This window comes from Oncorhynchus masou, chromosome 3, assembly GCF_036934945.1.
Source record: "Oncorhynchus masou masou isolate Uvic2021 chromosome 3, UVic_Omas_1.1, whole genome shotgun sequence".
NCBI lineage: Eukaryota > Metazoa > Chordata > Actinopteri > Salmoniformes > Salmonidae > Oncorhynchus > Oncorhynchus masou.
Genome location: NC_088214.1, coordinates 46,740,782 through 46,765,863, shown reverse-complemented (window position 1 = coordinate 46,765,863; position 25,082 = coordinate 46,740,782). Strand labels below are relative to the sequence as shown.

General features: G+C 41.9%; 1 protein-coding gene across 3 annotated transcripts in view; it reads right to left on the bottom strand.

The window, feature by feature from the left end:
• The window catches only part of adcy8 (adenylate cyclase 8 (brain)), a 255,443-nt gene that overhangs the window by 46,776 nt on the left and 183,585 nt on the right, over positions 1-25,082 (bottom strand). For 2 of the 3 annotated variants that reach the window (XM_064942663.1, XM_064942671.1), the window contains exons 8-10: positions 6,656-6,756; positions 5,856-6,057; positions 2,257-2,346 (exon numbers count right to left, since the gene is read on the bottom strand). In XM_064942663.1, coding sequence (XP_064798735.1) covers positions 2,257-2,346; positions 5,856-6,057; positions 6,656-6,756 — 393 coding nt within the window. Of the gene's footprint in view, positions 1-2,256; positions 2,347-5,855; positions 6,058-6,655; positions 6,757-13,302; positions 13,501-25,082 lie in introns of all 3 variants that reach the window. The other variant, XM_064942680.1, reaches the window with a different exon arrangement.

Sequence of the window (25,082 nt, the reverse complement as noted above, 5' to 3'; positions counted from 1 at the left end):
GGACATTAATCAGAGAGGCAACAAAGAGACCAAAGATAACCCTAAAGGAGCTGCAAAGCTCACAGCAGAGATTGGAGTATCTGTCCATAGAACAACTTTAAACCGCACACTCCACAGAGCTGGGCTTTACGACAGAGTGGCCAGAAGAAAAGGCATTGCTTAAAGAAAAAAATAAGCAAACACGTTTGGTGTTCGCCAAAAGGCATGTGGGAGACTCCCCAAACATAAGGAAGAAGGTACTCTGGTCAGATAAGACTAAAATTGAGCTTTTTGGCCATCAAGGAAAATATCTGGTGCAAACCCAGCACCTCGCATCACCCCGAGAATCCCATCCCCACAGTGAAACATGGTGGTGGCAGCATCATGCTGTGGGGATGTTTTTAATCGGCAGGAACTGGGAAACAGGTCAGAATTGAAGGAATGATGGATGACGCTAACTACAGGGAAATTCTTGAGGGAAACCTTTTTCAGTCTTCCAGAGATTTGAAACTGGGACGGAGGTTCACCTTCCAGCAGGACAATGACACAAAGCATACTGTTAAAGCAACACTCACATGGTTTAAGGGGAAATATTTAAATGTCTTGTAATGGCCTAGTCAATGCCCAGACCTCATTCCAATTGAGAATCTGTGGTATGACTTAAAATTTCTGTAAACCAGCGGAACCCATCCAACTTGAAGGAGCTGGAGCAGTTTTGCCTTGAAGAATGGGCAAAGATCCCAGTGACTAGATGTGCCAAGCTTATAGAGACATACCCCAAGAGACTTGCAGCTGTAATTGCTGCAAAAGGTGGCTATAGAAAGTATTGATTTGGGGGGGTGAATAGTTATGCACGCTCAAGTTCTGTTTTTTTGTCTTAGTTCTTGTTTATTTCACAGCAAAAAATATTTTGCATCTTCAAAGTGGTAGGCATGTTCTGTAAATCAAATGATACAAACCCCCCCAAAAATGTATATTTTAATTCCAGGTTGTAAGGCAACAAAATAGGAAAAATGCCAAGGGGGTGAACACTTTCGCAAGCCACTGTATTTATTATATTATTGTAATTTTTTCATTCCGATTCTCCAGGGGTGCTTCAGCACCCTTAGCACCCCTATTTCCCACGGCTATGTTAATAGCTGTATGAATTCTCCTACCCTTCCTTTCAGCTGTCCCAGATTCCCCATTTTATGAACATTATACAGTAGAAGGGCACAAAAACAGTTAAGTTCAGGAAATTAAATTATTTTATTTAATGAGCTGGAAATTGCCAATTCATTTATATTGGGATTTTGATTTCAATGTTGTGAATTAAAGTCCTATTCATTTCCTGAGTTGAAATGGCATTGACGCAAGCCACGGACTTGAGTGATGAGAAGATATACACTACATGACCAAAAGTATGTGGAAACATGCTCGTTGAACATGTCATTCCAAAATCATGGGCATTAAAATATGGAGTTGGTCCCCCATTTGCTGCTATAACAGCCTCCGCTCTTCCGGGAATGCTTTCCACAATATTTTTGGAACATTGCTGCGGGTACTTGCTTCCATTCAGCCACAAGAGCATTAGTGAAGTCAGGCACTGATTAGGCCTGACTTGCATTCAGTGTTCAAATTCATCTCAAAAGTGTTCAATGGTTGAGGTCAGGGCTCTGTGCAGTCCAGTCAAGTTCGTCCACACTGATTTTGACAAACCATTCTGTATGGACATAGCTTTGTGCACGTGGGCATTGTCATGCTGAAACAGGAATGGGCCTTCCCCAAACTGTTGCCACAAAGTTGGAAGCACAGAATCGTCTAGAATGTCATTGTATGCTGTAGAGTTAAGATTTCCCTTCACTAGAACTAAGGGGCCTAACTCGAACCATGACAAACAGCCCCAGTCCATTACTCCTAACTGTACAGCTGGCACTAAGCATTCAGACAGGTAGGGTTCTCTTGGCATCCGCCTAACCCAAATTTGTCCACCAGACTTTCCAGATGCACTGCTAGCTATGAATTCTATCTGAGGTTGTTTGCATGTTTCGGTAAAAATTCTAATAATGTCCCGTTTGGAATATTGGCAAGTAGAGGGGCTCGCCAGTGGGTGGGCCCAGGCACACATGTGCCTACGTGGCTGGATAACATGTTGTTATCTTAGTTTCACCCTGTGAAGTGTTCCCCTGAAATGCTAAATAATGCCATGTTAATACCATATTGTTAGTACTGTAGTTAGTGTTACTACATAGGTATAAAACCAACTTAATGTAAAGTATTACTGTCTAGTACAGTTACCTCAGGGTAGAAGCAGATGTCAGGGATGGGGGTGGATGTGTTGAAGGTCTGGTTGCTGAAGGTGCTGGACTTGTCAAAATCACACCACAGCTGCAAGAGAGGAATAGAGAGAGATCAGTGTTGTACATTATTGTCACTATAAATAATCAGTGTATGCATACTCGATCAGTGAATGAATACTCAAATTCAGGCACGTGCAGAGAGCATGAGCACCTGCCCTACCACTCATCAAGTATATATATTTTATATACCATTGTCATTGTTGTTAGGAACACACTGCCCACAAGTCATCGCGACATTGTCAAGTTCACCACCCACATCCCTACCCCATCCTGGTCAGCCCTGATTGGAGCTCACAGGCACCCGGTTGTGCCTTTTTTCCCAGCTTGCCCTGTACGGAGATTACGGAGATATCCAAACATGCATGGCTTGATATGTGGTCACCAGTCAAGTGTCTGTAGCAAGCCACCTACAGTTGAAGTCGGAAGTTTACATACACCTAAGCTAAATACATTTAAACTCAGTTTTTCACAATTCCTTATATTTAATCCTAGTAAAAATTAATTTATAAATTGATAAGAGCAAGGAAAATGAGTAAACAGCAGAATGTATTAGTTGTCCTGCTTTCCCTATTTCACCATGTTCATGCTGCTTTTCTTTATTCTACAGCTACAAAACTTTCTCAATAAGTTCACTGTTGTGTGCCTCCAGGCTGTATGTGCTAAAAGCATACAGTATGTAGACCTTGCAACCTCGCAGACTAATGATGAGTATTTCACAAGCTTTGATGGAAGTAATGACTTGCAAGCAATGTTGCTCTGATCCTGAAAAGGGAAGAACATTGCCTGCAGAAGATAAATTGGGGTCAGTAGGGTCAGCTGTGAATCTATTGCTGGGCAAAGAACCATTCGTAGAATTGAACTGGCCCAATACCATTGAGAACCCCTTACCAAATCAGCTCTGACTGTGCTGTAAAGCTGTGACGTTGTGAGGTTGGACACAGGTGTAGAGAAGAGACCAGGCAAGGAATCAGTGCTTAAGGATAAACATAAATACTTTACTGATAAAGTAGCTTCAGGATCACAGTACACTGAAAAAACAAACAAAAAAACACTAAGTCTCAAACTCACTCAGGAAACAAACACACATGGTAAACAATTCAAGCTACTGCAAAGGAAACCAGAAAAAACACACCTCTTTTAAAAAGGGATATCATAATGAGTAATAGGACACACCTGAGTGTCGTTAATGTCTCTAGGACAGTCTCTGCCGCCCTCTGGTGACAGGTGGAACCATGACAGTACCACCCCTTCTAGGAGCAGCTCCAGGAGTGGAGCCAGGATGACCACCATGTAGTTTGTTGAAGTCCCAAACAAGTCCCGGATCCAGTTTGTCCCGGGCAGGCACCAAAGCCCGCTCCTCAGAACTGTAGCGCTCCCAGTCCACCAGGTACTGCTTGGTGCCTCGAACCTGACGAGCCTCCAACAGATGCCGGACAGTGTAGGCTGTGCGGCCATCCACAAGTCGAGGGGGCTGAGGGGCAGGTGTGGGGGGAGAGAAGGGACTGATCCTTACCATCTTGAGACAGGAAAGGATGGGCAGACCCTCATAGACCTGGGAAGCTGGAGACGATAGGTGACCGGGTTGATGCGACTCAGGATCTTGAATGGTCCTATGTAGCGTGGAGCAAGCTTCTGCGAGTCCACCCTTAAGGGAAGATCACGGGTGGAGAGCCACACCTGTTGACCCAGTCGGAGGAGCCAAACAGGCCTTTGGTGCCGGTTTGCCTGGCGTTGGTGTCAGGCAGAAGAGTGGAGCTAGGAGGATCGCGCTCTGATCCAGGTGCGGTGACATTGTCGAATTAACGCCTCGGCTGATGGCACCTCCGTGTCTGCCTCTTGTTCAGGAAGAGGCCGAACTCACACTCGAATGGCGACAGTCCAGGGGACGAGTTCGGCAGTGTGCTATGTGCATATTCCGCCCAGACGAGAACTTGCTCCAGTTGCTGGCCTGAGTGGAGACGAAACAGCGGAGGAAGTTCTCCAGCTCTTTATTGGCTTGTTCAGTTTAACCATGAGAACACTGAGGAGAGACTCAATGACGCCCCCAACAATGAGCAGAAGGCCTTCCAATACTGTGTGACGAACTGGGGCACACAATCTGAGAAAATGTCCTGGGGAAGTCTGTGTAGTCGAAAGACATGGGTAATAATGAGATCAGCGGTATCCTTCGCTGAGGGAAACTTGGGTAAGGCGAGGAAATGGGGAACCGATCCATGACCACCAGAATAGTGGTAAGCTCTTGGGATGGAGGTAACACTGTGATAAAGTCTACGGACAGGTGGGACCAGGGCCGGCTCGGGATGGGCAGAGGTTGGAGCAATCCAGTCGGTCGCTGTAATGAGGACTTGCTTTGGGCACAGGTAGAACAGGATCTTACATCCTCAATCAAGTTGGGCCTCCAGAATTTCTGCCTCAGGAACTCCAGTGTGTCACGCCCTGGCGTTATTATTATTATTTTGGTTAGGTCAAGGTGTGACATGGGGGATTTATATGTGTTTTGTCTGGTCTAGGGTTTTTGTATGTTTATTGGGCTGTTTCCTTTCTAGGTAGTTTGTAGGTCTATGGTTGCCTAGATTGGTTCTCAATTAGAGGCAGCTGTCTATCATTGTCTCTGATTAGGAACCATATTTAGGCAGCCATATTCTGTGGGTATTTTGTGGGTGATTGTCTTCTGACTTTTTGTGATTGCACCAGATAGGACTGTTTCGGTTTTCACTTTTGTTGTACTCTAGTGTTCTCGTTTATCGTCGATATTAAAGATGTTGAACACTAACCACGCTGCATTTTGGTCCTCCTCTCCTTCAGCGGAAGAAAACCGCTACGGTGTCTGATTAACCCCTGGATGCCCAGTTAATTTAGAGGAGTGTCCCCATTGTAGCACTTGAGAATGGGCTGATCATGGAACATAAAGTGGGACCCATGCTGGAGTCAGGTTCTTGGGTCCCGACTTGTCATACCGTGGTCCCAATACTCCATATCACAGGGGTCACAAATAAATCATTCTCTCTACTATTATTCTGACATGACCTAAGACAGGGACTTTTTACCAGGATTAAATGTCAGGAACTGTGAAAAAACTGAGTTTAAATGTATTTGGCGTATGTAAACCTCCGACTTCCACTGTATATATATATATTTATATATATATATATATGCATCTTTATTGTTCGAGTTATTGTTTGAGTTACTTTTTATTTTTATTTATTTTTTATTTTGTAAATATTTTCTTAACTCTTTCTTGAACTGCATTGTTGGTTAAGGACTTGTAAGTAAGCATTTCACGTTAAGGTTACATCTGTTGTATTCGGCGCGTGTGACAAAGAACATTTTATTTTATTTGACTTTTTTTTTTTTTACTTATTTGAGAATAGAGAATTATTTAAGTAAATTGCAAATGTGCCAATATATTTGGCCACAACTGTACGGAGAGCAAGCTACAATAAACCTAACTTAGGAAACAGGCATTTGTGGTTAGAGAATGGAGGCAGGCCACCATCTTTATGCACATCTGCTGTGTAAATGTCTGGCTTAACTCACAATGTTGATCATGGCCGCCAGGAAGTTGATGAGGATGGAGACAAAGACGATGACGTTGCGGGCCATGTAGGTCTCATTGATCCAGCAGCAGGACTTTCGCAGGACCAACGGCAGGCACTTGTAGTCCTCCGCCGTGGTCACCAGGACTAGGAATGAGTGCAGGACGATGAGCACGGAAAACTGGATCACCATGGTAACCATCCTGCAGACATGAGCAATGGAAGGTAGATAAAGTGATCCAATCGCAGCCCTGGACAATAACACTAAGGCCGCTGAAAAATGTATGGCGACAGTATAATGTTTCAAATAAATACTGGTGAAAACAGTGAAAAGAGTTGGTGATGTGATCGTTTGCAGCAACGTTGAAGGTGGGAAAGCATTAATCACATTATGGGATTTGATTGAACTATAGACGACTCCTGACAGTTCGAGACTGTCAAGACTATGTGCCATTGTCTCTTCATTCTTACTCAACCGCATTGCCATGACAATAGACCAGTGAAACAAACTAGAGCACGCCATTATCGAAACCAATTAAAAATGTTATTGAATTGGGAATGGAAAACTGTAGTGCACTTCAAATGAGTGTGTAGTTATAAGTATTATCCTTATTCTAAGTGTATATATCAGGAGTCGGCCTCATCCACTTTCCTCTCCCCCACCCCTAGGAGTTCAGTGTTGCAATATTCTGGTAACTTTCCAAAAATGCCCAGGTTTTCTAGAAATCCAGGTTGAACAATTCCTGGAAACTTTAGGAATATTACCGGAATTCTGCAATCCTACAGCTGTCCCTCTATTACCTGGCAGAAGGCAGCAGGCTCTGAATGGCCGTGATGAAGATGAGCACGATGAAGGCGCACACCAGGTTGGACTTGAACACTTCGTCCCTCATTTGGGAATACTGCACAGTGAAGGGAAGGGAGAAGGAAAGACAAGAAAAGAAGAGAGAGGGGTTTAAGAGACATACAAGGCCATATGAGAATCTCTAGCTCCACATTTCAAAGCCACGACAGACACAGTCACGTCACAGTTCCACCACAAGCGTTAGAGAGATAGAGGTAGATATAGGAGAGCAGAAGGAGGTTAGCTGGGGATTCTGGGATGAGGCAGAGGTTGGGTACTGTAAAGTGATTATTCAAGAAGCAAGATACTAAACCACCACAACCACAACTAGTTAAGGTCACTGAACAAAGAGGAAAACTCCATGTATGAATGGTGTTTGGATTTTGTGTGTACAGTTTGTTATGTTTGGCAATACTGTCAAAACAAATGCATTTGCAAGGGCTGTTAGCATTAGCAGCGGTGGCAAGCGATGCTAGATACTAGTAGCATCTGCTAGCTAATATACTGTCCACGCCTTCACATATCGTTGTCGGTGAGTCACCATGCAGAGCTGGCTGACATGTATGAGAAATCTCTGTCCTATAATTACTGGATTTGCCCTTTGACCTCTCGCACCATGACACCCTATTAGGTTATTATAGTTAACTATTAACTATACCGAACAAAAATGTAAACACAACATGCAACAATTTCAATGATTTTACTGAGTTACAGTTCAAATAGGGAAATAAGTCAACTGAAGTAAATTCATTACGCCTTAATCTATGTATTTCACATGACTGGGCAGGGGCATAGCCATGGGTGGGCATGGGAGGGCACAGGCCCACCCACTTGAGAGACTGTCCCACCCCCTGGGGAGCAAGGCCAGCCAATCATAATGAGTTTTTGCCCAAAAAAGAGCTTTATTACAAACAGAAATACTCAGTTACATCAGCTGTCCGGTTTGCTGGTCTCAGGTGCAGATGACGCCAGATATGGAGGTCCTGGGCTGGTGTGGTTACACGTGGCCTGAGGTCGGTTGGATGTACAGCCAAATTCTCTAAAACGATGTTGGAGGCGGTTTATGGTAGAGAAATTAACATTCAATTATCTGGCAAAAACTCTGGTGGACATTCCTACAGTCAGCATGCCAAACAAAAATGAGATATCTGTGGCATTGTGTTGTGTGACAAATCTGCACATTTTAGAGTGGGCTTTTATTGTCCCCAGCACAAGGTGCATCTGTGTAATGTTCATGCCGTTTAATCAGATTCTTGATATGCCACACCTGTCAGGTGGACGGGTTACCTTGGAAAAGGAGAAATACTCACTAACAGGGATGTAATCAAATCTGGACATTTGATAGAAATACGCTTTTTGTGACTGTGGAACATTTCCGGGGTGTTTAATTTCAGAAATCATGAGTCCAACACTACATGTTGCTTGTATATTTTTGTTCAGTATACAACTGAAACTAAAACGAAAAATAATTTTTATAAAAAAACAAACATAACATGTTCAGTTTAAAAAATAAAAAATAAACATTTGTTGGGTAAAATTCAAATGGGGTTTTCTAATTATTTTTCAAATGGGATTTTCAAGCTTCTGAATCTGGCACATCCTATTGAGATTGGACGCGTTTGAATGATAAGGCTCAAGCAACTGACTGTAAATGAAAGTTGAGGAGTGAAATCGGGTGCAACAGCCAAAAGTCGGACACTAATGTGGTTTTCCAACAGCAAAGCTCTGATCAAAATGGTAGTATTGCCATTGTTTATAAAAGTACCCCCATATCACACACTCACAAACTGAAATAATATGCGTGTACATTTTACAATCAATTAGTGAGGGAGAAAGAGACTCAAATATCATATTCATTTGTATCTATCCAGACACAATCACAAACTAAAGTAAGTGACAAGGAATAAATACACTGCGAATAACAATAACATTTTTTTTAAACATGGCTATATAGAGGGAGTACCAGTGCCGAGTCGATGTGCAGGGGTACGAGGTAATTGACGTAGCTATATACATATAGTAGGGGTGTAGTGACTAGGCAATAGGATAGATAGACAGTAGCAGCAGTGTATGTGGTGAGTATGAACGTGTGTGTGTGTGTGTGTGTATGTAGCGTCAGTATGCATGTGTGCGCGTGTATGTAGTGTGTGTGTGTGTGTGTGTCTGTATGTATGTGTGTGTATAAGCAAGATGGTGAAACTTCCACATAGCCTATCAGAGGGCTATTACCATATTTCTTACAACTGTCAAATCCTCTCAGATCTCCACAAGTGCAAAAGGCATAGGGTTTAGGGGTCTATTAGGGATTGGGCCCATGTCTTTGATCACATTTGCATGAGTCAAACAAGAAAACCCTAATGATTGGTTGATTATAGAACCTCCCACAATGTAAGCCATGGCTGCAGGATGAAGTTGGTGAAGAGCAACTGCAGAAACTTGCAGGCACAACTTCATGACCTTTGATCACATGGTTTTTGTAAATACTTGCGCCTACATGTCGACTGTATCTCCATAATGCAACACACTTTGAAAGGCGGTGACCGATTTGACAAAAGTGACCTGCTCGAACATGCCCATTGACTTTATAATTTAAAGGTAGACTCAACAAGATGATGTTGCCAAGAGCAGCAAAGCAGATATTGGGCAAGTTCGAGCAGATATATTTTGTCTAGTCGGTGACCATCGTTGGTCACTGCCTTTCAAAGTGTCTTGCAAAATGGGAATAAACATTTTCCAACTTGTGCCTACATGTTGACTGCATGAACGTGACAAAAACCATGTGATCAGGTCAGGCCGTTTTGGATGAAGTCGCCTTCAAGTCACTACAGTTGCTTCTCACCAACTGCACCATGCAGCCAACGCCTGGTTAGTGAGAGTCAGTATTTGTCAACCAATATTTAGGGTGTTTTTGGTTGACCCATGTGACCAAAGATGTGACTGAAACCGTAACAGCCTCAATTCTAAAGCTACAGGCAGAACAGGGGATACGAATACAATTATATTCGAGACCTCTCTCTAACCAATTAATTGTACACACATTATGTTTTCAGTTTGTGAGTGTGAGTTTATTTCTACATTTATAAAGAACGACCTTTATAAACAATAGCAGCTATGTTGACACTGCCTTGTCGGTTGGAAAACCCCTACAGTGTCCGACTTTTGACTGTCGCAGATGCACTTTCCCCGACTTCACTCCTCGACTTTCGTTTAGTTGCCTTCATTAGCGTTACTACTCGAACCCACCCAATGAGTTGAGCATGACAAGACTCTCACAGTCACACAGTATCTGCGCAGGTGAAAGGGTGCACTTCACGCTGCTACAACACGGTAGCTCCGGGACCAAGAGAGTGGAGAAGTTTAGCCTCTTACTGTGGACATTGACCCACTACTACTGTTTACTTTGTGCATCTCACTGAGTCTACCTTTAAACCTACCCTATGACCTGACAAATTCCCTTATGCATTACTGCCCCAGAGTGGCAAGATGTGACATCCCCAGAAAAGCAAAAACACATAAATGGCTCCAAGTCACCCACACATAGGCAAACTTTCTGTCCCGGACACTAAAACTAAATAATATAAAAATGAAATAAAAACTTGTTTTTTTTTCATAAAACTTATACTAAATAAAAATGTGTAAATCAGATCTGAAAACAAACTACCTTGTCAATCTTAAAATGAATAGAAATAAAAAATAATATAAAAACACAAAAAAACCTATTTTAACCTTGACACACTGCCCCCTTTCTCTCTGTCTCTTTCTCAAAGGGTGCTGGGGAAATTAGAAAGAGGATGCTTCATGTTTGTCACAACTAGACCAAAAATAAGGACATTCAAAAGCAACTCACTGGGCATTGGGCAGAAACGAAGCGAAAAGGGGTGGGGACTTGAAATGTTTAGCTTAAGATGGTTGCACAATAAAAGGGAAACACGGGTAAGGGGCAAAGGTCAACTGAAAAGGTCAAAGGTGTAGAAAAGTGACTTTAGTCATGGAACAAAAAGTAAGAAGGAAAAATAAACAGTGAAAAAGCTGAACATGTCAACTTTTTCAACAAGGTATTAAAGGAGAACAGGTCCATGGCATGGATATTTGGTCATGAGTAAACTTAAAGGGATTCTTCATTCTTGGAAAAGTCAAATCAGCCTTTTGGTAAAAAAAAACACTTTAGCCACCTACCCTAAAATTATCAGTAAAAAAAAATATGAAGTTATTCTCTGAATTATTTAAATTAGATATCAGTCATTGATCCAAATACACTAAGTATAAAATCTGTGCAGTTTAAAAGGTATTTCTGAATTTAATTATATTCGCCTTTAGGATAGTTTCCAAATAATGTATGCAGATGCTAGATCTGATCTAACAGAAGCCAAAATATGCCATGCTGCAAAATGAGGACTAAAGGCCTGTATTCAAACCAATGCAGATCAACAACATTGCACAGCAATTTAATATTTATACTATATCGGTAGTATAACTGCGGTAACAGAAAACAAATCACAACTCCTACTTTCCCTGGCACTGTTTCCAAATTGAAACGTTCAAGCATTTGTGGCACAAATTCCATTCAAGTCCGATATTAGCATATTTAGAGCATCATTTCCAAATCATACGAAGAACCTAAAATTGATTGTGAAGCTCAACAAAATCACTTACCGATTATTTGAACAGAATCTGTGAAAAATTCTAATATCGGTACCAGGACTTGAATGGGAATTGTGCCACACGTTAGCGTTTGGAAACAGCAGTTTGTACATTTAGGGTGGCAAGTAGCCTAGCTGTTAGGGTGTTGGGCCAGTAACTGAAAGGTTGTTGGTTTGAATACCCTAGCTGACAAGGTGAAAATCTGTTGCTGTGCCCATGAGCAATGCACTTAATCCTAAATTGCTCCTGGGTGTGCTGACCTACTATGGCTGACCTTGTAAAACACCATGTCACTGCACCCACAGTTGAAGTCAGAAGTTTACATACACCTTAACTAAATACATTTAAACACAGTTCCTGACATCTCGTCCTAGTAAAAATTCCCCGTCTCAGGTCAGTTAGGATCACCACTTTATTTTAAGAATGTGAAATGTCAGAATAATAGTAGAGAATGATTTATTTCAGCTTTTATTTGGAACATCACATTCCCAGTGGGTCAGAAGTTTACATACCCTCAATTAGTATTTGGTAGCATTGCCTTTAAATTGTTTAACTTGGGTCAAACGTTTAAGGTAACCTTCCACAAGCTTCCCACAATAAGTTGGGTGAATTCTGTCCCATTCCTCCTGAAACAGCTGGTGTAACTGAGTCAGGTTTGTAGCCCTCCTTGCTCGCACACATCTTTCAGTATGCTTAGGGTCATTGTCCATTTGTAAGACCCATTTGCTACCAAGCTTTAACTTCCTGACTGATGTCTTGAGATGTTGCTTCAATATGTCCACATCATTTTCCTTCCTCATGATGCCATCTATTTTGTGAAGTGCACCAGTACTTGCATAATATTGTTTGTACAGATGAACGTGGTACTTTCAGGCGTTTGGAAATTGCTCCCAAGGATGAAAAAGACTTGTAGAGGGAACAACATTTTTACTGAGGTCTTGGATGATTTTTGATTTTCCCATGACGGCAAGCAAAGGGGCACTGAGTTTGAATGTAGGCCTTGAAATACATCCACAGGTACACCTCCAATTGACTCAAATGATGTCAATTAGCCTGTCAGAAGCTTCTGAAGCCATGACATACTTTTCTGGAATGTTCCAAGCTGTTTAAAGGCACAGTCAACTTAGTGTATGTAAACTTCTGACCCACTGGAATTGTGATACAGTGAATAAGTGAAATAATCTGTCTGTAAACAATTGTTGGAAAAATGACTTGTGTCATGCAGAAAGTAGATGTCCTAACCAACTTGCCAAAACTATAGTTTGTTAACAAGACATTTGTGGAGTGGTTGAAAAACAAGTTTTAATGACTCCAACCTAAGTGTATGTAAACTTCCAACTTCAACTGTGTGTGTAATATATATATATATATATATATATATATATATTTGTTGGCTGGTACCTCAGTTACACATCTGAATCACAGGTTCACAGTCAATCGTAGTGCGATGTCATTTATCGACATTGGTTTGAATCCCAACCTATAAGACTATTACTATGTGTTGTATTGATCAATCCAATTTTAAGCAATAGAATATTCATTGTGGCGTGACTCCTAACTTCAGTTTAAATAACATCTTCACTTAGTTATGCATTGATGTCAATGGGAGACTAAGAGACAATTTTACTTAAAGTAGAAGTTAGACACTTGCAGAAATTTTAATACAAATAGATTTATTTACAAATAAAATATTTCTCCTATGTATTTCTTTTGATTGCTTTTATATACTGTTCTCTCAAAAATGTATGTGACGTGACCCATGCAAATGTGCAGTTTTATGTTTCTTAAGAAATGAAAAACATGCTTCTATATTAGTGAGGGAGTTGATAGGTGAAGTTCCTTTAGCTTACTCATGATAAAATAATAATAAAAAAAATAATAATAAATAAATAAATAAAAAATAAATAATACAATTCTACTAGATGTTAAATTAAAAGAGGAAATCTGTCTTAACCCCAGCTACCTTTTCTTCCAGGCTGGAGTCTTTAAACATCAGTGAGAAAGGCTTGATATGCTCTCTTCTCAACTTATCACCACTCCGTAAGTCGATGGCACTCTCTATTCCCTTGTTAATTTCCTCAGGACCAGAGTGGATATGCAAAGCTTGTGCAAGATGGTTTGGAAGCAGATTTATAGAATTTCTTGTTAGGGCAGCCAGAGTCTAGGGGAAAGCACATGCAAATATAATACATCTACCTGTCCTGTTTAAATTTGGTTACAAAAATAAGAAAACATACATACACAAATTATTAAAAAAAACAAGCTAAACCAAAATGCAATAGTCTCGATTAAATAGACAGGCTCAGAAGTGAATGCATCTCAAACACATTCATTTAAATATTTCTGTGACGGCAACAGTTGTGACAACAAAAAAGCTCACGTACACACAGGTAGAATACAGTTGTCTAGAATACTTAATGATCAGTATATTGCACATAACAATACAAAAGAAACAACAAAAAAATAATCTTACCAAATTAACAAAAACATTGTAAAAAAAATGTTGAGTGATAAACATGGAGATAGCATACACATCATTTCCTAATTATTATCAAAAATATTCAAAACTCCACAACATTCTTTAACAAAGCATCTACTGACAATGACTCAATTCCTACTGACACTGACTCAACACGCTGAAAAAAACTCTACTGGGAATGACTCAACTACTAACCCTTACTGAGAACCGACTTAACTCCTACGGGCACTGACTCAACTCCTGCTGACTCAACTCATACTGAGAATAACTAACAATGCAATTCTTACTGTGACTGAGAGTGTCCTAATATGCAATCTCCACCAGCCCATAGATAAGGAACTTGTCAGGACGAGACAGACAGCTTTTCTGGTACTGGTGAAATTATGCATCATTTTTATGGATACACTGTATATATAAACTCAGCAAAAAAATGAACGTCTCTTTTTCAGAACCGTGTCTTTCAAAGATAATTAGTAAAAATCCAAATAACTTCACAGATCTTCATTGTAAAGGGTTTCCCATGATTGTTCAATGAACCATAAACAATTCATGAACATGCACCTGTGGAACAGCTTACAGATGGTAGGTAATTAAGGTCACAGTTATGCTCATCTGCATGAACGTGTCTTAGGCATGCTGCAAGGAGGCATGACGACTGCAGATGTGGCCAGGGCAATAAATTGCAATGTCCGTACTGAGAGACGCCTAAGAAAGCGCTACAGGGAGACAGGACGGACAGCTGAATGTCCTCACAGTGGCAGACCATGTGTAACAACACCTGCACAGGATCAGTACATCCGAACATCACACCTGCGGGACAGGTAAAGGATGGAAACCACAACGCACAATCCGTCCATCAGTGCTTAGACTGTCCGCAATAGGCCTGTTGTAAAGGCAGGTCCTCACCGGCAACAACGTCGCCAATGGGCACGATTTGGAGGTGGAGGGCCCATCATGGTCTGGGGCGGTATGTCACAGCATCATCGGTCTGAGCTTGTTGTCATTGCCAGCAATCTCAGCGCTGTGTGTTACAGGGAAGAAATCCTCCTCATGTGGTACCCTTCCTGCAGGCTCATCCTGACATGACTCTCCAGCATGACACATTTTATGTGCGTGATTAGCTGCAAGACAGGAATGGCAGTGTTCTGCCATGGCCAGCGAAGAGCCCGGATCTCAATCCCATTGAGCACGTCTGGGAACTGTTGGATCGGAGGGTGAGGGCTCGAGCCATTCCCTCCAGAAATGTACAGGAACTTTCAGGTGCCTTGCTGGAAGAGTGGGGTAACATCTCACAGGAGGAGATGCCCTGCAGTACTTAACCTTTTGCATGTAGGGGGCAGTATTTTAGTTTTTGGCAAAAAAACGTACCCACTAGAATATGCATATGATTGACAGATTAGGATAGAAAACACTAAAGTTTCCAAAACTGTAAAAATATTGTCTGTGAGTATAACAGAACTGATTTTGCAGGCAAAAACCTGAGGAAAATCCAATTTTGAAACCTCTGTTCCTATGCATGCCTATCCTCCATTTAAAGGGATATCAACCAGATTCCTTTTTCTATGGCTTCCCTAAGGTGTCAGTCTTTAGACATAGTTTCAGGCTTTTATTTTGAAATATAGATTTGAAAAACAACCTGAGGATTGATTATAAAAAACGTTTGACATGTTTCTGTGGACATTATGGATATTTGGAATATACGTCTGCGTTGTCGTGACCTCTCTTTCCTGTGGATTTCTGAACATAAAATGGCAAACAAACGGAGGTATTTTGGGTATAAAAATCATCTTTATGGAACAAAAGGAACATTTGTTGTGTAACTGGGAGTCTCGTGAGTGAAAACATCCGAAGACCAAAGGTAAACAATTAATTTGATTGCTTTTCTGATTTTCGTGACCTAGCTACTTAATGCTTAGTGTACATAATGTGTACATTATCGATAAACTTACAAACGCTATATTGCTTTCGCTGTAAAGCATAATTTCAAAATCTGAGACGACAGGTGGATTAACAAAAGGCTAAGCTGTGTTTTGCAATATTGCACTTGTGATTTCATGAATATGAATATTTTTTAGTAATATTATTTGCCTGCGGAGCTATGCTATTCAGCGGTTGCTGATGAAAATGATCCCGCTAACGGGATGGGAAGCGTTAAGAAGTTAATGCAGCTGGTAGCCAAACCAGATACTGACTGTTACTTTTGATTTTGACTCCCCTTTGTTCAGAGACACATTATTCCAGTTCTGTTAGTCACATGTCTGTGGAACGAACTTGTTCAGTTTATGTCTCAGTTGTTGAATCTTATGTACATACAAATATTTAAACAACTTAAGTGTGCTGAAAATAAACGCAGTTGACAGTGAGAAGAAGTTTATTTTTTTGCTGAGTTTATATCTTCAGTGCTTGCTTTTTGGGATTTTAGGCTGGGATTCTGTATAAGCACTTTGTGACATCTGCTAATGTAAAAAGGGCTTTATAAATAAATGTGATTTGATTTGAGTCAATCTCAGTAAGAGTTGAGTCATTGTCAGTAGAGGTAAAGTTGTTCTCATTAACTTCTTATGGTATAGGGGACGCTTGCGTCCCACTTGGAAAAAAAACAGGGAAAATGCAGCGCGGCAAATTCAAATAATAATTTAAATATCAAACATTCATTAAATCACCCATGTAAGATACTCAATTAAAGCTACACTCGTTGTGAATCCAGCCAACATGTCAGATTTTAAAAAGCTTTTCGGCGAAAGCATAAGAAGCTATTATTTGATGATAGCACAATGTCAACAAAGAGAGTAGCATATTTCAACCCTGCAGGCGCTACACAAAACGCTGAAATAAAATATAAAACATGCATTACCTTTGACAAGCTTCTTTTGTTGGCACTCCAATATGTCCCATAAACATCACAATTGGTCCTTTTGTTCGATTAATTCCGTCCATATATATCCAAATGTCTTATTTATTTGACGCGTTTGATCCAGAAAAAAACAGCTGCCAAAAAACGCAACGTCACTACAAAACATTTCAAAAGTTGCCTATAAACTTTGCCAAAATATTTCAAACTACTTTTGTAAATACAACTTTAGGTATATTTAAACGTTAATAATCGATCAAATTGTAGACGGGGCTATCTGTGTTCAATACAGCAAGTAAACAAACCATGCTCCTTTTTAAGTCTTGCGCAACTCTCAATAGGGTAATGTTTTTCCAGGATGTGCTTCTTCTTCATTGCACAAATGAATAACCTAAACCAAATTCCAAAGACTGGTGACATCCAGTGGAAGTGGTAGGAACTGAAAACAGGTTCCTATGAAATGTCCCTTGGCAAAGACAACCCAGGGAACATTCAGAGGCAAAAAAAATAAAAAATTCTGAACAGTTAGTCCTCGGGGTTTTGCCTGCTACATAAGTTATGTTATACTCACAGACATGATTCAAACAGTTTTAGAAACTTCAATGTTTTCTATCCACATCTACTAATAATATGCATATCTTATATTCCTGGCATGAGTAGCAGGAAGTTGAAATTGGGCACGCTATTTATCCAAAAGTGAAAATGCTGCCCCCTATACCTTAAGAGGTTTAAAGAGGAGTTATTTTCAGTAGGAGTTGATTCAGTCTCAGTAGGTCAGTCTGTGTCAGTAGGAGTTGAATCAGTAGAAGTAGAGTCGATCTCAGTGAGTTTTGCATCAGCCTCAGTCGGAATCCATTCACTCTCCCTTCTATTCTTTCCTCCTATACAAGTTCCCTTAATTCATCATTTCCTTGCTTCGTTTCCTTTCCTGCTTTCCTACATCCCTTTCTATCCTCACTCTGTTTCTTCACTTCCCGCTCTTGCTGTCCTAGTGGACTTTCTTCCAATCATTTCCTGGGGTATGACAGTTAAACTAAACTCATGAGGCATTTACATTCTTCAAGAATCAATGTTTAAGTGTTATAGCGATCCTCAATATGAGCCACGTTACAATTCCCACCAAGTGAGTTAACCCTATTGGCGCAATGCGTTTCCCTTAGACGAATATAGAATACCATTTGGCAGATGTTTTAATCCAAAGCAATTAACAGTAGTGAATACATACATTTTCACACTTGTCTCCCATGGGAATCGAATCCACAAACCTTGTGTTGCAAGTGCCTTGCTCTTAGGGTTGCACATTTTGGGGAGAATTCAGAGGTGGAAAATTACCGTGGGAATATATGCAAATTAAAATTAATACCATTTAAATAGATGTTTTTTGCATTGGATATATTTACCATATCATATGGAGACAGAAACATAAACCTTTTAAATTATCATAAGTAGACATAATTGCAAATGATTAAATCCTTCCAATAAAAATTGAAAAAACGATTTAGTTAGTATTTGATTTGGCTCTTCACATTGGATGATTTCACTGAACAAGAAAATAAAGGGAATATTGAATGATCCCCAATGATCCATTGCATCTCCCAAAAACGTTTTCAACATACATCTGTAAATTCATACTAAAGCTTTGGTTGTCTTCCTCTCAAGCTTCCATGTCTTCTCCCTGGATGGCTCAGATGGCTCAAATTTGCCCAGATGGCCACCAATTTTTCAACCCTTGTATTATTGGTCAACCTGTTGCATGCTTTGGTGTGTGTGTTCCCAAACAAGGACCAGTTGCGTTCTGAGGTTGCTGACGTTGGTGGGATTTGGAGGATGATGGAGGCAACAGGGGAAAGAGCCTCAGATCCACAAAGTCCCTTCCACCAGGTGGCTGATGAGATATGTTGGCACGACTGCCATATTTCATCTCCATACCAAAGCTCTTGCTTGGAAGTGTATTTCACCAGACTGTCAAGAACCTTGGCCTGGATGTGGCGAGACACGGTAGTGATGACACCATAGGCCTTGTTTTCTGAACCAGTCAGGATGATCTTGCCAGCATACTTGGGGTCCAACATGTACGCTGTGGCGTGTATGGGCTTCAGGCAGAAGTCTTCACACTTTTTGATGTATTTCATAACTGCAGTTTCCTCTGCTTGGAGCAGCAGTGAAGTGGGCAGGGCAGTACGGATTTCTTCTCTTACATCTGCAAGCAGAGTCTGAACATCATGCAGGATGGCATTGTCTCCCTCAATCCGTGCAATGGCTACTGCTATAGGTTTCAGGCTGCTTACCAATCTCTCCCAAAATAAATAATTCAGAAGGATCCTCTTGATGGGGCTGTCCATATCGGTAGACTGTGATATGGCAATTTCTTGGAGAGACTCATTCCCCTCCAGGAAACTGTCAAACATGACGACAACACCACCCCAACAGGTGTTGCTGGGCAGCTTCAATGTGGTGCTCTTATTCTTTTCACTTTGCTTGGCGAGGTAGATTTCTGCTTGATGACCCTTCACATACCTAACCATTTCCTTGGCTCTCTTGTAGAGTGTATCCATTGTTTTCAGTGCCATGATGTCCTCGAGGAGTAGATTCACTGCATGAGCAGCACAGCCAATGGGTGTGATGTGAGGGTAGGACTTCTCCACTTTAGACCAAGCAGCCTTCATGTTAGCAGCATTGTTTGTCACCAGTGCAAATACCTTCTGTGGTCCAAGGTCATTGACTGCCTTCAGCTCATCTGCAATGTAGAGACCGGTGTGTCTGTTGTCCCTTGTGTCTGTGCTCTTGTAGAATACTGGTTGAGGGATGGAGATGTCGTTAATTATTCCTTGCCCACAAGCATTCGACAACCCATCAGAGATGATTGCAATACAGTCTGCTTTCTCTACGATTTGCTTGACCGTCACTTGAACTCTGTTGAACTCCAGAAAATGTGTAGATAAAGCATGTCTGGTTGGAGGGGTGTATGCTGGATGAAGAACATTCAGAAATCTCTTCCATTACACATTGCCTGTGAGCATCAGAGGTAAACCAGGTGCATACACAGCTTGAGCAAGACATTCATCAGCATTTCTCTGACTAGGTTCCTCCATTGAGTAAAACGTCTGATTCCAGAAGGACCATGAGCTGTTGCTATCGATAAAGTGTCTGATTCATCATTTCCACCTCAAATAGAAGTAGAGGGACTTTTGTCAAAGGTTGTTGTGAGTGCTGAGGGAACTTTATGCACCTGGCTGCATTCTTCACATATGATTTGGCACAGTATTTGCAAATGTACACAGCTTTTCCATCTACATTAGCTGCAGTGAAATGTCTCCACACATCAGATAGTGCCCATAGCATTTTCCTGTAAAGATTAGAAGTAAATGAGTTTTAAAAAAACAAATACAATTCCATGTACAGATAAATAGTTAAGTAGTTAGATTAAACAACTCCTTTGTAAGATAACTGTTTTAAAATTATACCAAATTAATGCTCCTCAAAATTAACGCAGGCTCAAGCAAGCAAAATCCCACATGGTAGCAAAAACTAACTAGCAGAAATTGTTAACAAGTTAGAATTGGTTTAAACACACTTTGCTTTAGGCTACTATTTACTAGTTCACAAAAAAATCATCTATGTAATATAAAATCTATTCACCCCACCCAGTATTATAATCAAAACTTACCAGAAAGCATGTAGTCCTTGGCTCAGACAGTGTAGTAGTGTGGGATCAATAGCATCTCATTAGTGTGCAAGATCTTGAGAATCAGCTGTACATGTGATGGAAAAGTGCACTGCACATGTGACAGAAGAAGGCACTGTGCATGCAGAGGGTTGCAATTCTATTGAATTGGGGTTAGTTTAACCAAAATATGCCACAAGATCTAGAATTGTCTTATGTGTATCCCACAAAAAGGTTCAATGTTTTAAGATAACGTTTTTGATGAATTTAAGCAAAATTCCCCAAATTCCCGGGCTTAACTTCCCATTGAAAATTTCCGGGAAAATTCAGGAAATTTACCCGAAAGTTTCCAACCCTTTGCAACCCTACTTGCTCTACTAACTGATCTACTTGGGAACTTTCATAAGGCTGCATTGAGACAATGACTTATCATTGACCCAAGACCAGCTCATTTAATATCTACCATTGTGTCGCTGAGTTGTCATAATGCTTCAGCAAATGTACATTATCCCAGGGGAGCTGGAAGACAATGTAAGTAACCTAATTAATGTCCCTCTTACTGTCCTGAATGCCTCAGCTGATCCTACAGCTATTGTACGCAGAAATCATGTGCCTATGAACCAGAGTTATACTGTTAGCACGGAGGCAGTGTGCCATATCAGGAAGTCCACTGTGTGCAACTCACCCTGCACTAACATATTTGTATGGATTAGAAATAGAATACAAATATAGAACAAAACACACATCACGACAAGAGATACAACACTAGATAAAGAGAGACCTAAGAAAACAAGATAGCGTGGCAGAAATACATGACAACACAGCATGGTAGCAACACAACATGAAAACATGGTAGGAACACGACATGGCAGCAGCACAAAACATGGTACAAACATTGTTGGGAACAGACAACAGCACGAAGGGAAAGAAGGTAGAGACAACAATACATCACACAAAGCAGCCACAACTGTCAGTAAGAGGGTTCATGATTGAGTCTTTGAAGAGATGGAGATAAAACGGTCCAGTTTGAGTGTTTTTTGTAGCTCGTTCCAGTCGCTAGCAGCAGCGAACTGAAAAGAGGAACGACCCACGGCTAAATAACCTGAGCATGTCTACATCTGCTAAGATTCCCAGTAAAGCAACAAAAACAATCAAGCATCCCAGAAAAGTGCAAAAAATATCCCACGATAACATATGTATCTTAAGAAACAAGATTCATGAAATCAATAATTTGCTAGTAACAGATCACTGAAACTCTCTTATATGATATCTTTGATGATACAGTGGTAGCAATACATGGTTATAAGATCTACAGGAAATACAAAAATGCCAAAAGGTGGAGGTGTGGCCATTTTATATTCAGAGCCACATCCCTATAAAGCTTAGAGAGGATCTCATGTTATAAGACTACCGGCGCCGAGAGAGATAGCCGCCTTGCTTCGCGTTCCTAGGAAACTATGCAGTTTTTATTTTTTACATTGGTACCCCAGGTCATCTTAGGTTTCATTACATACAGTCGGGTAGAACTACTGAATATAAGAGCAATGTCAACTCACCATTAGTATGACCAGGAATATGACTTTCCCGGAGCGGATCCTGTGTTCTGCCTTTCACCCAGGACAACAGATTGGATCCCAGCCTGCGACCCAAAACAAAGACGTCGTAAAAGAGGGAAACGAAGCGGTCTTCTGGTCAGGCTCCGGAGACGGGCACATCGCGCACCACTCCCTAGCATACTACTCGCCAATGTCCAGTCTCTTGACAACAAGGTTGATGAAATCCGAGCAAGGGTAGCATTCCAGAGGGACATCGAAGACTAACGTTCTTTGCTTCACGGATACATGGCTCACTTGAGAGACGCTAACGGAATCAGAGCAGCCAGCTGGTTTCTCTACGCAACGCGCCGACAGAAACAAACATCTTTCTGGTAAGAAGAGGGGAGGGGGCGTATGCCTTATGGTTAACGAGACGTGGTGTGGTCACAAAAACATACAGGAACTGAAGTCCCGCTGTTCACCTGATTTAGAATTCCTCACAATCAAATGTCGACCGCATTATCTACCAAGGGAATTCTCTTATATATTCCCCCCCAAGCAGACACATCGATGGCTCTGAACGAACTTTAGTTGACTCTTTGCAAACTGGAAACCACATATCCTGAGGCTGCATTCATTGTAGCTGGGGATTTTAACAAGGCTAATCTGAAAACAAGACTCCCGAAATTGTATCAGCATATCGATTGCGCAACCAGGGCTGGTAAAACCTTGGATCAATGCTATTCTAACTTTCACAATGCATATAAGGCCCTCCCCCGCCCTCCTTTCGGAAAAGCTGACAACGACATTTTGGTGCTCCCTGCCTACAGACAGAAGCTAAAACAAGAAGCTCCCGCGCTGAGGTCTGTTCAACGCTGGTCCGACCAAACTGATTCCATGCTCCAAGACTGCTTCCATCACGTGGACTGGGATATGTTCCGCATTGTGGCGAACAACAACATTGACAAATACGCTGATTCGGTGTGCGAGTTCATTAGAACGTGCATTGAAGATGTCGTTCCCATAGCAACGATTAAAACATTCCCAAACCAGAAACCGTGGATTGATGGCAGCATTCGCGTGAAACTGAAAGCGCGAACCACTGCTTTTAATCAAGGCAAGGTGACCGGGAAAATGACCCGAATACGAACAATGTAACTATTCCCTCCGCAAGGCAATCAAACAAGCTAAGCGTCAGTATAGAGACAAAGTAGAGTCCCAATTCAATGGCTCAGAAACAAGAGGTATGTGGCAGGGTCTACAGTCAATCACGGATTACAAAAAGAAAACCAGCCCCGTCACGGACCAGGATGTCTTGCTCCCAGGCAGACTAAATAACTTTTTTGCCCGCTTTGAAGACAATAACTAATTCTGAAAATTACTCTCTCCAGAAATAAGTCGCTCACTGTTGCCGCCTGCTACCGACCCCCCTCAGCTCCCAGCTGTGCCCTGGACACCATTTGTGAATTGATTGCCCCCCATCTAGCTTCAGAGTTTGTTCTGTTAGGTGACCTAAACTGGGATATGCTTAACACCCCGGCAGTCCTACAATCTAAGCTAGATGCCCTCAATCTCACACAAATCATCAAGGAACCCACCAGGTACAACCCTAACTCTGTAAGCAAGGGCACCCTCATAGACGTCATCCTGACCAACTGGCCCTCCAAATACACCTCCGCTGTCTTCAATAAGGATCTCAGCGACCACTGCCTCATTGCCTGTATCCGCTACGGAGCCGCAGTCAAACGACCACCCCTCATCACTGTCAAACGCTCCCTAAAACACTTCTGTGAGCAGGCCTTTCTAATCGACCTGGCCCAGGTACCCTGGAAGGACATTGACCTCATCCCGTCAGTTGAGGATGCCTGGTCATTCTTTAAGAGTAACTTCCTCACCATTTTAGATAAGCATGCTCCGTTCAAAAAATGCAGAACTAAGAACAGATATAGCCCTTGGTTCACTCCAGACCTGACTGCCCTCGACCAGCACAAAAATATCCTGTGGCGGACTGCAATAGCATCGAACAGTCCCCGCGATATGCAACTGTTCAGGGAAGTCCGGAACCAATACACGCAGTCAGTCAGGAAAGCTAAGGCCAGCTTCTTCAGGCAGAAGTTTGCATCCTGTAGCTCCAACTCCAAAAAGTTCTGGGACACTGAAGTCCATGGAGAACAAGAGCACCTCCTCCCAGCTGCCCACTGCACTGAGGCTAGGGAACACGGTCACCACCGACAAATCCATGATTATTGAAAACTTCAACAAGCATTTCTCAACGGCTGGCCATGCCTTCCGCCTGGCTACTCCAACCTCGACCAACAGCTCCGACCCCCCCGCAGCTCCTCGCCCAAGCCTCTCCAGGTTCTCCTTTACCCAAATCCAGATAGCAGATGTTCTGAAAGAGCTGCAAAACCTGGACCCGTATAAATCAGCTGGGCTTGACAATCTGGACCCTCTATTTCTGAAACTATCCGCCGCCATTGTCGCAACCCCTATTACCAGCCTGTTCAACCTCTCTTTCATATCGTCTGAGATCCCCAAGGACTGGAAAGCTGCCGCAGTCATCCCCCTATTTAAAGGGGGAGACACCCTGGACCCAAACTGTTAAAGACCTATATCCATTCTGCCTTGCCTATCTAAGGTCTTCGAAAGCCAAGTCAACAAACAGGTCACTGACCATCTCGAATTCCACCGTACCTTCTCCGCTGTGCAATCTGGTTTCCGAGCCGGTCACGGGTGCACCTCAGCCACACTCAAGGTACTAAACGACATCATAACCGCCATCGATAAAAGACAGTACTGTGCAGCCGTCTTCATCGACCTTGCCAAGGCTTTCGACTCTGTCAATCACCATATTCTTATCGGCAGACTCAGTAGCCTCGGTTTTTCGGATGACTGCCTTGCCTGGTTCACCAATTACTTTGCAGACAGAGTTCAGTGTGTCAAATCGGAGGGCATGCTGTCCGGTCCTCTGGCAGTCTCTATGGGGGTGCCACAGGGTTCAATTCTCGGGCCGACTCTTTTCTCTGTATATATCACTGATGTTGCTCTTGCTGCAGGCAATTCCCTGATCCACCTCTACGCAGACGACACCATTCTATATACTTTCGGCCCGTCATTGGACACTGTGCTATCTAACCTCCAAACGAGCTTCAATGCCATACAACACTCCTTCCGTGGCGTCCAACTGCTCTTAAACACTAGTAAAACCAAATGC